The 16,080-nt window shown below is 50.6% G+C and overlaps 2 protein-coding genes across 3 annotated transcripts; both read left to right on the top strand.

Moving 5' to 3' along the window:
- The first annotated feature begins 151 nt into the window (after nucleotides 1-151).
- On the top strand, nucleotides 152-7,153 carry tpi1b (triosephosphate isomerase 1b). Its single transcript, XM_006642359.3, has 7 exons — nucleotides 152-266; nucleotides 3,241-3,364; nucleotides 3,488-3,572; nucleotides 3,875-4,007; nucleotides 5,407-5,492; nucleotides 6,306-6,393; nucleotides 6,904-7,153. Exons 1-7 carry the CDS (start codon nucleotides 152-154, stop codon nucleotides 7,020-7,022), a joined length of 750 nt encoding a protein of 249 aa, XP_006642422.1. The 3' UTR covers nucleotides 7,023-7,153.
- Nucleotides 7,154-9,324: 2,171 nt separating this feature from the next.
- Nucleotides 9,325-15,457, top strand: cops7a (COP9 constitutive photomorphogenic homolog subunit 7A). 2 transcript variants are annotated; one of them, XM_015337837.2, is made up of 8 exons: nucleotides 9,325-9,434; nucleotides 10,630-10,806; nucleotides 11,186-11,261; nucleotides 11,400-11,488; nucleotides 11,858-12,060; nucleotides 13,340-13,445; nucleotides 14,368-14,540; nucleotides 14,723-15,457. In XM_015337837.2, the coding sequence occupies exons 2-8, from the start codon at nucleotides 10,666-10,668 to the stop codon at nucleotides 14,760-14,762; spliced, it is 828 nt and encodes a 275-aa protein (XP_015193323.1). In that variant the 5' UTR covers nucleotides 9,325-9,434; nucleotides 10,630-10,665; the 3' UTR covers nucleotides 14,763-15,457. The 2 variants fall into 2 exon arrangements, with proteins under 2 accessions (XP_015193323.1, XP_006642463.1); XM_006642400.3 differs by having other exon boundaries at nucleotides 9,326-9,434; nucleotides 10,666-10,806.
- Nucleotides 15,458-16,080: the final 623 nt, after the last annotated feature.

Raw genomic sequence — 16,080 nt, 5'->3', positions numbered from 1 at the left:
CGGAGGGCGTGTCCTCAGGCAGGCGTGTTTATAAGGCCCTCTTCCAGGAGAGGGGCACTTGCTCGTTGATTCATCCGACCTTGGTGAATTATCTGCCCGCTTCTCCACCAGCTCCACAGCGAGGCCTCTTTCCGATCCTATCCCAAGAACCATGGCTCCGACCAGAAAATTTTTCGTGGGTGGCAACTGGAAGATGAACGGGGACAAAAAAGTGTTGGGAGATCTTATCAACACCCTGAACACTGCTAAACTGAACCCAGACACCGGTGAGTCAACGCGGAAAAAAACGCCACTATTTTTAAAGTGCAGCGAATCTTGGTGATTACATAGGGTTATTTAAGCGTTATTTTGTCGTCGCATTATTCATTTCATTTACTGGGGCTATAGAAAATCCGTCACCCGTCTCCTACCCCAGATAGAGGACATGGTGTATAGAATCGATCATGGTTAATAAGGTCAAAACGACAGGGTGAGTTTCCACAGTGAAATTAGTGGCTTTTCCCTCCATCCAGACGGGTTAGGTTTTAAGTAACGATCAGTTATTAACCACAGCTGCGATTGCTATGAATGCCGTTTGGAAGTAACCCCTAAAGCAGTCATCGCCGGACAGACGCATTGCCATTACGACCGCCAGCCGAGACCTGACACTTTCAATGAATGGATCTAACGAAGAGTTGTGTACAGGCGAGCAGTGCTTGGATGCCCACCTGAAATGAGGCGGGCATCACTGAGCATTGAGCACGATGGAGCTTTCGACAGTTAGAGAGCGGTGAGAGGGGAGCGGTGTCTTTTAATTGACCGCCAGCCGGGTTTTTTTAAGAAGGTGATAATCCCGGAGTTATAGTTCCATAGCTCCAGGACCGTCCCGGCGTGTGGCCGGGGTGGGTGAGTCCGTCCCGGTGGAACCCCTGCGGCGCGCTCCCGGCCCGCGGGGGCGAGCGCCAGGGCCCGGAGCTGGAGCGTGTGCCCCGGCGCACGTAGCAGCCGGCGGTCGCGCAAGGCCAGCGTCTGAGTCTGCGACGCGAACGGTATCTTTTTATCCCCTCCCATCCGTGCAGTCACATCCAGCGTGTTGGTGCGGGGCTGTACTGGGGTTACAGGCCGTCAGGACGGCGCAGCGGTCGTGATAAACGCGTTTCAATAGAAACCGTTGTTCTGAGGGAGGGCACGCCGGCGTTTCTTTCCGGTTCACGTCGCTGCCTCTGGAGGGTTGCGAAAAGCATTTGCTGTCAAGTCAATTCTATTCAAGCTTTGTCCCCTAGGGGAAACTGGTAAAAATGTCGTGATCCGCCTATGTTAGATGTCATTGTGTAAGCGCTTGCCCAGTACCATACCTATAGAAGCATGTTCTCCGTTTGCCCGGATCAAGACACCCGCCGAGCAAATAGTTCCCAGTTGTCTAGTGATTGTGGTGGAGCTGACCTAAAAAATCCACGATTGCACCAGTTAAGATCTCGGGTGTGTTGGTAAAAGACTGAGCCCTCCCTCTTGAGCCCGCGGGGCCTGAAGTCTCCCGTCTAAACGAGCTTTCCTCGCACATACAGATCCCATCCAAGTATCCCAAATTCTCCGACTCTGACCAAGTCGACCCACGTGTTCAGAATGAGAATTGAGACCTGAAGCGGAGGACACAAGTGCAAACTGCCAGTGCATTTAAAACTGAGAAGGGGGGGCTGCTTTACACAAAGGGTGGCGGGAGAGGGGAAAAAGGTGCCCAGCCATGCTGTGGAAGCCGATACCTCTGGTTTCTTTCAAGAGAACGCTGGATGAGATTTTAGATTAACTTCCTCTCCTAAGATCTTCTTCACGATGGGCTGAGCTGTTGCCTGTTTCACAATGACACACTCATGACTGCTTGTTCTCCATCAGCCTCCTGTTACAAATAGGCCTGGCTGGAGATATAGACACAAGACGACTGTATCTAGGCTGATGGAGGTACATAGGGTTAATTAGTCACCCTCTTGGTCATTGTCTATCCTGACCACAGCTTAGTCCTGTGACGTTTCCATGCTGACAGCCCCTGACGAGACACAAACAGTTATGGACTTTGTACAGGTTGCGAAACTCTGCCGTTATTTGAGTGCAGAGCGGGCTGATGCAGTGCAGTTCAGTGAGGCCGAGTCCGGGTTTTGGCGAGACCCTACAGTGTGCTCTGGTTCTCCTCAGACTCTGACCTTTCCCGAGTTTTTATACCGCACAGCTGGTGACCTTTCGGGGCTGACCTCCGACCTTTGTGAAGGAGCCGGGAGCTGCGATCTCCACTGGCTCTGTCTGAATTCTGGAGAGATAAATATAGAGACGGTGAACTGGGATAGAGTTACAGTCCTGAATGTCAGGGGATGACCGTACACGCACTGTAGAATTGGAGAGATGCGAGTGTCTAATGTAGGTACAGTATGCGTTGGATTCTCATTCAGAAAGAGCTGCGTGTGCATTCAGACCTGTCGGGGGGAAATGCATTATATGCACTTTCAAAAATAATTCCTTATACTTTATATAGCACTTTTCTGGACACTCCACTCAAAGCACTTTCCAGGTGACGGGGATTCTCCACCACCACAACAGGGTTTTTTAAAAGTGCGTGCACAGTTTTGTTCTTATTCTAAGCTGTGAGTCACTTGTGTGACTGTTAGTGCCTTGGATAATTTTGGGTACTTGTTTCGGGTCCCCCTGTAGTCCTCTCTGTTCAAGACTAAAGATGTCCAGTTCCTCCAGCCTGTCAGTGTGGGACACTCCCTTTGCACTAAAGAGACTCGGTTCCTCCAGCCTATCAGTGTGGGACACTCCCTTCCCACATCGTGGAATGTGTCTGGTTCCCTGTAATGATTATTTCAGAGCTGCAGTATCTTCTCATAGAGTGTTGACTGAAATGCCTCCTGTTAGGAGTGCATTGTAAGATTTGAACAGCCCTTGATTTAAATGTTTCTTTGAATCTGTACTTTAACACCGATGTGGCTCCCTGCTCAAACGGTGCAAGTCTGCTGCTAAGGAGCAAGTATAGGTGAATTCCTTGGGGCTGGGGAATGGAAAGCAGGAATTAATCTTTGCTGGGTGATGTGTTATTTTTCCAGCATAGGAATGAATCCTTATGCGTTGCTTTCCATCCTAAAACAGGCCTTTTATATTTAATGCTGCCCCAGTAGGCTTGAGGTGATGTAGGTGCTGGATTTTTCGCCTCGGTGCTTAAGCCAGACTCTTCCCTGCTCTCCGAGGGGGTGCTGATTGCAGTCTCTCTTGCAGAGGTGGTGTGTGGCGCTCCCTCCATCTACCTGGACTTCGCCCGCCAGAAGCTCGATGCCAAGATTGCCGTCGCTGCCCAGAACTGCTACAAAGTCGCGAAGGGTGCTTTCACCGGAGAGATCAGGTACCATTATTGGTTGGGTGGTGGGTGATGTTATAGGGTCTGTAGTGGGTTTGTGAGATCTTTGTTCTGTCTCTTGCTTGAGGGTCATGGATTAATCTCTCTCTCTCTCTCATCTCCTCTCAGTCCCGCCATGATCAAGGACTGTGGGGTGTCCTGGGTGATTCTTGGCCACTCTGAGAGGCGCCATGTTTTTGGCGAGTCTGATGAGGTGAGGCTCTTCATCTAGGATTCTGATTTCCTTTGCTTTTACCTTATTGACTTTCCTCCCACTCTTACTCCGACCGGCCGTGAGATTTTGCTCTCCGTACTGATGGGCTTTCGGTGGCTGTTGGGTTTCTGATTTGTCTCGTCAGCCTTCTTCTTTGAGAAGAGGGAAAAGGTGCATGCCTTCAGCTGCTATGTTCATGTTAGGACGCTGCTGCGTTCTAATTGGATGTCTTCTGTCTCTCCCTCATCGTGACTGGCTGCGCCGGCACCGTGTCCCTCCTTCTGACTGGGTCGTCCCGGCAGCTGATTGGCCAGAAAGTGGCCCATGCGCTGGAGGAGGGGCTTGGCGTGATTGCCTGCATCGGGGAGAAGCTGGACGAGCGAGAGGCGGGGATAACTGATAAAGTCGTCTTCGCCCAGACCAAGGTCATTGCAGGTAATGCTACTGCCTTGATGGACAAGGTGTCACTGGTGCAGATGTCTTACCTTGATGGCGCTACTGCTGTAGTGAAGGCAGACAAAGGTCTTGGCCAGTATTGGATTGTTCAAGACCAAATCGGTCATCCCTGTAAATCAATGACAAATAAGATCAATGTTGATGATGCTGCAAATTCTTGGTTACCATTAATAAATGATGATATCTTGGGTTCAAACCAAACACTAATGGGCAAGCACAATGCCAGTAACAACGCCACTAAAAGATAGTTCTCCCAGACCAGAAAGACTGCTCTTAACCTCATTGCTGGCGCAGTGGGAGAAATGCAGCTTGCTTGTGTCACTGTATAGGAGTAACTTAAAACATGGCTCATGGACCATGATGGGCAGGACTGAAGAGGATGTTGGTTTATGTATCGGAACCCACAAGTAAGGACAGCGGGAGAGGGCACTCCTGATCCTGCAGGGCCAGTGCAGGTTTTCAGTCCAGCTTGGCTCTTGCCCAGCTCGCTTGGGACCGTATTGACTTCATGGGACCAAGTGAGCATTTAGCAGCTGCTCCCAGCTCTTTAAAGAGAAACGAAATATTTGCAGATGTACTGGCCCTCCAGGAACGGGAGTGGACAGCCCTGAGGTGCCTGGGTTACATTAGGTTGTACAAACCTCTTGAGATGAGATCAGGAAGGGGTGTAGCAGGTGATGGCTGCCTGACTGGAAGACTTTGACTTTCCACCTATAAACTGGGGAATCTTGTGATCAATTGCTTCTCAGCCTAGCTTGTAAAGTGCCGACTTGGGAAGATCAGATCAATAAGAATTTCGGACGTCTGGGATCTAGCCTGAATAATGGATCTGCACAGTCACATTATGGCTTACAGTTTTTGGAAAGACTGTGGGGATTGAGGCTGGTGCTGAGTTTGTTGGATCTGGATTGTTTTAGGGATAATTTTGCTCTTCCCGAAGCATGACCACCCAACTAATGCCCAAGACTCGAGATTTGGGCAAATTCTAGCTTTAGTGACTTAGTGTAAACGTTAAAGACCACATCGGAAGTAAGAAAGTGCTTTATAAACCATGTAAAAGGGGCAAAGGAGTACATAAATATATAAATGTGGTGAACTTGCATGTCCTGAAAGGCAAAGCATTTTTTGAAATGCCGTGAAAAATAAACTCCACCTGATTTATGATGATGGAGGATTAGCGATGGAAGTAAACCTGTTGGGTGTTTTTATCCTTACTAGAATCATCTGCATCCTCTAATAAACTCGGGGCGATCTCACAAAATCGGTTGATGTCGGCTTGACGCTAGTGCATGGGGGATGTGGAACTACACCCCCCCAGTGGCTGATGGGAACTGTAGTCCTTGCCCGAGGGCTTCTACTAAGCTGTGTGTCTTTGCAGACAACGTGAAGGACTGGAGTAAGGTGGTCCTGGCCTATGAGCCTGTCTGGGCCATTGGAACTGGGAAAACCGCAACCCCCCAACAGGTAACATTGCTGATGTCGACTGCTCGACCCTCCGTAAGCGTTTAACGTTGTAAGGCTCATGTATTTCTATCGAATGGACAGCGGCTTTTATAGCTGTAAGACCAGAGCTGTTAAATCCTATACTTGGCCTCACGAGGGCTCCTCCTCAATTCAGCATGAGGCAATTCTCTCTCCTGCTCTTGATCTGCTGTGCAGAATGGCCGCTGTGTCACCCAAGCGCAGCTGCAGTTCGGGGGGGGGTTCCCCTCTTCAGGGGTTGCAGAGCAACACGAATCCTGCAAGGCAACTGCTTGGCTGGGTTTTCTGTGGTTTTGGGATGAACCCTCAGGCCCGTGTGCAGTGATGTTTTGGGCTCTTCCTAGCAGAGGAAGTTCTGTATTCAAAGGGGCTAGCGTAGACTGAACTCAACACCGCGTGCACAGGCTGGTCTCCAGCTCGCATCCTTGGGAGCAGTTGAAGATGCCTGATCTACCCCATTGTCTGGTTAATGCAGGGCCTCCCAGTGTCGGAGAGCCAGCCTGTTTCCAGGTTTTCTGTCCGGCTGGGCTTTTATCAACCTGAATGAGGCCATTGACGTATTCAGACCAGTTTTAACAGCTTCTCCCTGCTCCCGGCTGAGCTAGCAACTTCCTTAAGCCCTCTACTTAGGAGGCCCTTTACACAAAGGGTGGTGGGGGTAGGCAACGAGCAACCCTGCCCATGTTACTGAAGTCCCCACCCCGGCTTCTGGGAAAGCAGACTGGGGGAGGCATTTGACCCTTCTTGTTTTCTAACTATTCTTCCATTCGTTCTCCCCCCTCCCCCCCGGCATAGGCCCAGGAAGTTCACGATAAGCTCAGGCAGTGGCTGAAGACCAACGTCTCGGAGGCGGTAGCCAGCTCCTGCCGGATCATTTACGGAGGTGAGACTCCTCGTCCTGCACGTCTCCTCCAGTGTGGACGTACATTAGTCCTTCACCCCAAGCTTGTTCGATTTTCCCCTCCCCCGTTGGTTTTCCAGCAACCGGTCGTGTGTGGTTTAATGGTGTAAATGCAGCCCTGCAAAATGGATTTACAGCGGAATTGGCTCTAAAACGAGGGATTTGTGGGCTTAGCTTTATCATGGGGGGTGGATTTGATTAAGTCATCTGTAAAGGACTGTAGATGTAAATATCTCCATCTTCTACTAAGGATATGTCGGTTAGCTCCAGGTTAATGTATGTAAGGGTTTGCACAGTGATAATTGCCGTCTCGCAGTGCTGGGGCCCTGGGTTCAGTTCCTGGGGTGCTGTCTGTGTGGAGTTTGCATGTTTCCACTGGATTGTGTGAGATTTCTAGCAGGCTTTCTAAAGTTCTTGGTGCTCTAGGTTGTGTTCGTTCGGTGTTTCCCAAAGTGCTGTTTCCTCCTCTCAATGGACTCCCTTTCGCGCCAGGCTCCGTTACCGGGGGGACCTGCAAGGAGCTGGCCTCGCAGGCCGACGTCGACGGCTTCCTGGTCGGCGGCGCCTCCCTGAAGCCCGAGTTCGTCGAGATCATCAACGCGCGCCAGTGAGGGGAGGCAGTGATGAGGTCACAGCCGGGGATGGTGGACCCCGCCCCCCTTTTGCACTTACAAGCCCCACCCCTGTGATGTCACTTCCTCCATGTGTTCAGCCCTATAGCACTGCATAGATGGGCATGCTGCACAGACACTGCATACGTCATCAAGCACTTGGGGACAGTATACTCGACGTGGGTTCTTGACAACCACAAGTGTATGCTTTTGTGATCGTCTTGGATGATGTGTGTAGTGCTGGTGCAGTGTGATGTGCATAAAGTCTTGAAAGCCCGTAATTTAGTCAGGAATTGGTACCCATCTGTAATCCAAGTGTTGTAATGTTCCTTGTCTGCCAAGCACTGTCACCCTGAACTTCAAGCTCTTGCGTTCTGTGTTCCTCGCAGCCAGCCTGGCTCACGGCCTGGGGGAGCCGTTGGCTGGAAAAGGGATTATTAAACAAACGGTTTGATCGGAACCCGGTGTTGATTCCTGTTCTCTTGGGGGGGTAGTGTATATTCTGAAGGGTCCAATCTGCTACCACTTGCTGCTGAGCTGCACAAATCTCCATACTGCACAAATCCAGCTCTAGTCAGGATGGTTGCAACAGGAGCCTGGAACTCATTATTTTCTACAAGGCACCACAATGTCACATAGGTTACAATTATAATACTTTCTTACACAACATGTTTCTGGAGACTCCTCTCAAAGCTCTTCACAGGTCATGGGGATCCCCTCCCCCCCTACATAGTGTGCAGCCCCACCTGGATGATGCTCCAGTCCTCTCCCCACACACCAGCTCTCAGTGGGGAGGAGAGCCAGTTCAGAGGGGGGGGATTATAAGGAGGCCATGACTGGTAAAGGCCAGGGGGAAATTTGGCCAGGACACTGGGGTTACACCCCTACTCTTTTCAAGAAACGCCTAGGATCTTTCCTGACCCCCAGAGAGTCAGGATCTCATCCAAAGGATGGTACCTTTTTACAGTATAGTGTCCCTGTCACTCTACTGGGGCATCAGGACCCCCACAGACCACAGGGTGAGCGCCCCCTAGTGGCCCCATTAACACCTCTTCCAGCAGCAGCCTCGGCTCTCCCAGGAGTCTCCCCTCCAGGTACTGGCCAGGCTCACACCTGCTGAGCTCCAGTAGGGCTGCCAGCTAGGAGCTGTAGGGCGATAAGCCTGCTGCCAAAGTAGTTTCTCTTCTCATTTGTTGTTTTGGGGCTTTTATACAACATTGTCTACGCTGTGGAGAGCCAAGGATTCGAACCCGGATCGGCAGTGACCACAGCGATCATGTGGCATAGATTTATTTATTTTACAATACGGGTGCAATTTAATCACCGAAAGCCAGACTGGAGCCCAGACTCCTGCTGTTAGGCTTGGGAGATGCCCATGTCCCCCGTATTACCAGAAGGGTGCAGTAGGGGAGAAGGAATCGACATTTAGTCTAACCGGCACGTTTCTCCGTGGTGCTAGCTGAATGAACAGACCGTAAATTAAATTAACTGAGTGGTATGAGCACCTAAGCGGTTCACGGGGGCTACTACGTTTTTTTTGTCAGTTCTAGAAATTATGAAAAAGTAGCACCATAATCTGCCTGCAATAACTATTCTACTAAAGCCTTAAACTCGGTTTGTTTTTCGCGTTCTCGTCCCCGTCTCTAGCTGCGCTCTTCTTAAAAAAGAGCATCAGTGTCTGGGACGTGTGTGCACTGAAATTTGAACGGCTAAGTCACTATTTTATGAATGTCATAGAGCCCGGTGATCCACTATGGTGGTACAGAGAGAGAGAGAGACACCCCCTTCATTTCCATTCATTCTACACATTTACACTAGAGCAGCCCGCGTACAGAGTGGGATTTCAACCCGCAACCTTCCAGTTACAGTCCAAAACCGAGGCGGCGGCTGGAGACCTGGGCAAATCTTACCACTTTTTTTCCTGGGGTGTCAGTGGAGCCCTGGTCAGACAGCATCACTCCACGTGTGAATGCATCGTCACGTCTGGTGTCACTGAAAGAACAGCCGGAGGCATCGTTTTTAGAGTACTAATAAATTCATCATAAGCTTGTTACGAGTCTGCATTTTATCAAAATATTTTTTTAAAAAGCGTTCTGGAAGCAGAGACAGAGGACGTCGCGGAACTTTAGGATGTGAGGAAGCATTTTGGGGTGAATGTCAGATACGCCTCCCGGCGACTCTCTCGCCGAAACAGAAACGGGCTGTTGTCCAATCAGGAGAGAGGGATGGGCTGTCTCTCCGCCCCCCCAAAGGATCAAAACCAATCCCATTCTCGAACCAGACACAATGGCCCGCCTCCCTCTCGCCTCCTCCAATGGAAGGCGCCGGCGAGTTGTTGTTACAGAAAAGGCTACTGCGTGCGTGCGGCTGCCGAGATCTGGATTCCGGGTTGAAAAGTGACGCGATTTCAAGGTAATTGAGTGAAACAGCAGCCATAATGAAAGAATTAGCAAAGCGCACTCTCGTATCTCCTCTCAGAAACACATTGCCACCTTTTCTGGGTGTGCGTGCGTTAGAAAAGCAGTTGAGGCCTAACGAGGTCCCGGAAGCCTCGGGCTCAGGTTGATTCTTGCGCCGGTTTGCAAGAAAGCGAAACGAAGACGGTTTAGTTGGGTAGCACTGCTTACGAAAAGTAACTGATGATGAGATGGCAGTATTTGGCTCCGCTTTTTAATCGGTTTATTATTGAACGTTTTAAAATCAAATGGCTATATATGTGTGTGTGCATTTTATGGGATGTATTTCGGTCCAGAACAACGATGGTCCTTCTCATTACACTGTGAACGCACTGTGCATCCTCTTTATGATTGTATTAATTTCCTATCTCTCTCGCTCGAGTGTTTTTTTGTGTCTAGTCAGTGTGTTTAAGTAACCTCCCTTGAGCTCGCTGTTTCTACAGTGCATACATAGGTGAAAAGCTTTATAGGGTGTGCACTGTAGCTCCAGTGCATCATCCTACATTCCAGTACATCAGCCCATTGGTGGTAGCCTTTCTCGTTTCTCACAGCCTGCAGATACATTAACCAGCAACTCACCGCTGGCAGCTCACTGGAGCTCAGCAGGTGTGAGCCTGGATGGGAGACTCCTGGGAAAGCTAAGGCTGCTGCTGGAAGAGGTGTTAGTGGGACCAGTAGAGGGCGCTCACCTTGCAGTCGGTGTGGGTTCTAATGCCCCAGTATAGCGTAAAATATAGTGTAAAAAGGCGCCGTCCTTCAGATGAGACACAAAACCGAGGTCCTGACTCTCTGTGATCATTGAAAATCCCAGGGTGTTTCTCAAAAAGAGTAGGGGTGTAACCCCGGTGTCCTGGCCAAATTTCCCCCTGGCTTTTACCCATCATGGCCTCCTAGTAATCCCCATCTCTGAACTGGCTTCATCACTCTGCTCTCCTCCCCACTGAGAGCTGGTGTGTGGGGAGAGGACTGGAGCATCATCCAGGTGGGGCTGCACACTGGGGGTGGTGGAGGGGATCCCCATGACCTGTAAAGAGCTTTGAGTGGAGTGTCCAGAACAGAGCTATAGAAGTGTAAGGAGTTATTATTGTAACCCACCTTTTTCCCCCTCATCTTTCATCCTCTATCCCTCGGCTCCGTGTTCGTGCTGTCAGTCACCGAGTCTTTACTGCTCTCCTGCTCCCGGTCAGATGTCGGAGGTGCGACAGGTGTCGGTGGATCAGCTCCTGACCCTCTCGGGCGCCGCGCTGGCGGAGGCGCTCTCCTCCCTCCTGGAGACGCCCGGGCTCTACGTCTTCTCCGACATCCTGGAGCTGCCCAATGTCAGAGAGGTACTGACAGAGCCCTAGACCTGTACAGCCAGGCAGACAGATGGAGAGGGACTGACTGTCTGGCTGTTGACTGACTGGCTGTCTGGCTGTCTTACTGTACGACTGACTGGCTGTCTGGCTGTTTGACTGTACGACTGGCTGTCTGTCTGACTGACTGGCATTGTATGTGTTGTATGTAAACATCCTCTGATGTGTTTGGATAGTAAATGGCTTGTAGATGTTATGTGGATGGTGCACACTTGGACAGCAATGTAAGACATCAGTCATGCCAGTAGAGCTCGATGAATTTGATCAAATGACTGCCAAGCTGCCCGCCTAGGACGTTCACTCACTGACCCTCAGTCTAGGTGTGTGTATTTAAGCTGTCTCGTCTTCTCAGCTGGAGTCGGGACCTCATGCCCCAGTCTACCAGCTGCTCAACCTCTTCGCCTACGGGACGTACTGCGACTATAAAGGTCAGCCCCGCCGCCTGTGTCCCTGTATCTTAGCGCCTCGTTACACTGACAGCTCAGAGTCGGCAGTACACTTGGTGGGTGTGTTGGGGCGGGGTGTTTGCGCCAGTCTGTGTTAAACACCCTCTCCTCCTTTATCAGAGAACGCAGCCTCGCTTCCTGAGCTAACTCCTGCCCAGAAGAACAAACTCCGGCACCTCTCCATCATCAGCCTAGCCTCCAATCTCAAGGTAACTGCACTGTGAAACCCAGAGCACTGTGAAATGCAGTGCTCTTGCCCTGTCGTGTCTGATCAGTAAGTAAGCAGTGATTGTACTGCATTGACTGTGTTCTCTCTTGCTGCAGTAGTACTTTACTATGGCATTTAGCCAATTATGGTGTATTAACCTCCCTCTCCCTGCATAGTGAATGTAGTGCTGATGGTGAACTCTCGGTCTGTGCACAGTGAATGTAGTGCTGATGGTGAACTCTCGGTCTGTGCACAGTGAATGTAGTGCTGATGGTGAACTCTCGGTCCGTGCACTGTGAGTGTAGTACTGGTGGTGAACTCGCAGTCTGTGCTGTATTGACCATGTTCCTCTGCTCCTTCCCTCTTCCAGTGCCTCCCCTACTCCCTCCTCCTGCAGCAGCTGGAGCTGAAGAATGTGAGGGAGCTGGAGGACCTGCTCATCGAGGCCGTGTACAGCGACATCATCCAGGGCAAGCTGGACCAGCGCAACCAGCAGGTGGAGGTGGACTGCAGCGTGGGGAGGGACCTGGGCCGCCACGAGCTGCCCAACATTGCCAACACCCTGCAGGAATGGTAAGCAGCACCATGGATGACGTGGGGCGCTGGCAGGGAGCCCCGAAGGAATCGTGCAAGAGGAAGATGGTGGAGGGGGGGGGTAGCTGATTCAGTAGACCCGAGATCCTAAAAATCTGTTTGCTTCAGAAAAAAATCAACATTGAATTTGCCTTTCCACTGGAACGTTATCTAGTTTTTGAGAATTGGGGAAAACCTGACGTTCCTTTAATTTGCTTTACTTTTCCCTTTAGAAGTCAGTGTTGTGCGGTTCTGTCACTTTTAAGTCACAGTTCATTTTCAGCAGCAGCGGTGGGTTGGCGTCCGATTGACAGAACTGATTTCCTGCAGGACCTGCTCCCTGTGTTGTTCAAAGATTATTTTTTAAAATGACCAAAAGACACGATTCCTCTCATCATTTTCACCAACGTATGTCTTCTCAACCCACAACCTACAGCATAAAGCACTTAATTTGCTTACAGATCAATAAAAAAAAAATATATCTGCCCTAGCAGAGGGGCTCGTAAAAATTCAGAGAATGTAGGCTTTAGTTGGAGAAGACTTACAATTCCTGTTATTTAATATCATCTGTTAGTATTGCCTTGGCAAACAGTAACGATGTACATCATATCTAAGTCACCAGTCCATCACAGAACAGATCGTGTGAGTGATTTAAGGCTCAGGGGGGTGTCTTAAGGATGTTTTGAGAGATAGAGCTGAGATTCAGCTACAGTGCTGGGTTGGCATCCGTTTTGCTGCTGTTTCACAGAACTGATCTCGGACCTGAAGCGATTCTTTTGACCCGCCCTCCCTCTGCACTGTTGAAAGAGCATTCTGAAATGTCCAATTCCGGGGGAGTGTGAAGGATTGTTTTAGGTGAAATCTTGTGTGCACCTTGTCTTCTGCATGCCCAGCTCTGTCATACAGAGTGCTCAGAGTGTTCAGCCCTTGTGTTGTGGTTTGAGTGAGGTGCTGTCGGCATGTGTCCTGTTCTTGATGCACCAGGAAAAGCCATACTGTAAACAGGAAGAACGTGGATTGCTCAGAAAGACAGCTGTGGTCCGGCGTCATTACCTTTATATGTATTTCTCATCAGATCTGTATAATGTGTTGTGGTACTCCCAGAACTACACTCAGATAGTCTGGTCCAGAAATGGGTTAGTATTGCTGCCTCACAAAACTGGAGCCCGGAGTTCAACTCGAATCACAATGCAGTCAATTTCACAAAGGCGTGTCAAGGGACGTCAGAGCGAATGTCACTCGCTGTCATTTCTGAAGACCTCGTGCTCTTCTTGTGCAGGTGCTCAGGCTGCGAGGCCGTGCTGTGCGGGATCGAGGAGCAGGTGACCCGGGCCAACCAGTACAGAGAGAACCAGCTGAAGGTCAAAGTTCAAGTGGAGACCGAGGTCAGTATTGCCTCTGTACATACACCTCTACACTCCTTGTATTGTGACATGCAGGGCTGATGGTGAGAGTTGTAACAGAGGATACAAACACTGTGGGCTGGTCCATTTCAGAAAGGTCCAGTCTGAAAAGGTGTCCAGCCAGCTGAGACTGTCTGATCGGTCTGATCAGATCACAGCTCAGGGCGAAGTGCATTGATTGATCTGATCTTGCTTGATTGAACTGTGTCCCGATGGAACGACGGAAGTATTCTGCCTGCAGTTTGAAGGTGAACTCGCAGCAACTTTCTGAAGATCGTTCTGTTTCCGGTCTGTCCACTGCACAGCCGATCAGAACTGCCTGGAACTAGACAGCCTTCATAAACTGGGGGGCAGATGCAAGTGTGTTCTCCTGGATGTGTGAGAAAGCACAAGAAAGAATTCACGTGGCAAAGATAGAGACTATGGTGGAACAGTGATCAGGATTGCTGCCTCGCAGCGCTGGGGCTCTGAGTTCAATTCCTGGGGTGCTGTCTGTGTGGAGCTTGCATGTTCTCCCCAGGTTCACATGGGTTTCCACCCACAGTCCAAAGATGTACTGGTAGGTAAATAGACACACACTCTCTCCAGGGCCAGTTTTCCTACACGCCAGCAATGGACTGGCGTACCCTGCCCTGCGCCCCTTGCTTGCTGGGATAGGCTCCGGTTCCCCTGCGACCCTGTATTGGAAGAAGCAGTCCAAGGGATGGATGGAGACTAGCATTTTCATACAGATCGTGGGCTGCCTTAAAAAAACAGTCCCAGTAATGCTCTGATGTATTCACTGTACTGTAAATACCTTCACTCTCGAGTGATGTGCCAGGTTGCCTAGGTGGGCTGAGAGAGAGAGAGAGAGAGAGAGAGAGAGTGAGAAAACAACTCTTCTGTTTCTCTCGCTGGCTCTCAGGTCTCCAACCTGCAGAAGACCCTGAAGGCGAGCTCCTCCTCCTCATCCTCTGGTCCGGCCCCTGCCGGAGCAGCGACCAATCAGGACCCTGACCAGCCAGCTGGCGAGCCACGAGACCCCGCCTCCTCCCAGGAGCCACGGCAACCGGGCAAAAAGAGTTCAAAGGTCAAAGGGTAAGAGTGTTCATTAACTAGGGGTGAAGGGTGTGAATATCATGTGTTGTGGACATACAATATATTGTCATACTAGGACCTGCAAAAAACAAATTCTAAATGTATCTTGAGTTAAATACATCTTTTGGATGTGTATTAGGTTATCCATTAATCCTGCCCCCTCCCCCATTCCTCTATTTTAGACTCCGTGGCAGTGGGAAGATTTGGTCCAAATCAAACTGAAGACGCACGACATGACAGGAGCACATACACAGAGCCGATTGCACTCGCATGGATCGCCCACTAACCCCGACTGAAGGATTTGTATTTTAGTCCAGTTTGCACCGCGTTCTAGATTTTACCTTGGTTTCGAATTCATCCAGCGCGGGCTCGATTTTTTTGTTTTTTTAAGCCGTCCGTGCTAGAGGTTTAAATTGGCTCGCGACCGCAGCGCGCGCGCTGTACGCTTTGGCGGACTTGAGAGGCAGGAAGAGGATCCACCCGGAAGGATGGAGCTATTCAGCTGTGTTTGAGTTTTTTTCCGCCTCCCGAGTTGTTTTTCAGTGATTCCGCTCAATAAACCCCGGTCTGCGCTTCGCCGTGTTCTCTTTCGTCCTTGTTGGTGCGGCGGGCCCCCAGGGACGGGCAGCAGGTCAGTGGCAGGACAGCACGAGGGGAGGTGGGAGACGCACACGGTCAGAAAGGGGTCGCTGGCACTGACCGGCCGCCTGGCCTCCCTGATCCCTGCATCACAGACAGACGCGCACTGAGGCCGGGGTCGAGGGCTGTGTTGAACAGCGGGGGTTAGTGTGATGGTCGGTGGAACGCTTGTGTGTGTTGTTGTGATTGGGTTGTTTTTTTTTTAATTGTAATGTTTCAGTTTTAAAGGGCGGTTTTCGGCGTTGTCAAATAAAGACTGACTCTCTGAGGGGTGACGACGGCGGTGGTCCCCTCGCATTTTGTGCAGTGCTGTGCATCCCAAAGACATCACAAGCGCTTGGTTCATGGACATGAGGAGGGGATGCAGCCCCCACTACACAGCAGATCAGCGTACACACTGCTTAGGGAGGAACTTTAGGGAGGTTCAAGCCCGGGGTGCAATTTTTGGCACTGTAAGAGTAACAGCCTTGCTCTTACAGTGCCTTTGGCTCGTTAGTGACAAGAAATGCTCAACAATAAATGAGTCAAGGCCTTGATTTAAAGCAGTAATTTGCAGTCCTGGTCCCAGTGAGCCTGGCACCTGCTGGTTTGTGTTCCAGCTGAGCCCTCGGTCCCACAATCAATCCTTTCCTTCACTTCGCAGTAATCTGCTTGATCTGCCCCACGTCCCCAGCTCTCCGAGACGCTGGGGCGCTTTAACCGTGGCGGTGTGCGAGTAGAAAGAAATCCCAAACTTGTGATTAGAAACAAAATGAAACTGTTCTGCTGAAGCACCTTCTTCGATCCAGTGAGGCCTTCGGGGATCTGATGAAGGGCGGGGCTGTGATGAAAACCGGCAGGGTCCACCGGACCAGGACTGGGAGCCACTGGGGTAGAGTCTCATCGCAAAGGTGGTACCTCC

The sequence above is a fragment of the Lepisosteus oculatus genome, chromosome 23, assembly GCF_040954835.1.
Source record: "Lepisosteus oculatus isolate fLepOcu1 chromosome 23, fLepOcu1.hap2, whole genome shotgun sequence".
NCBI lineage: Eukaryota > Metazoa > Chordata > Actinopteri > Semionotiformes > Lepisosteidae > Lepisosteus > Lepisosteus oculatus.
The sequence above is the reverse complement of the archived record's forward strand: the minus strand, read 5'-3'. Positions and strand labels throughout refer to the sequence as shown.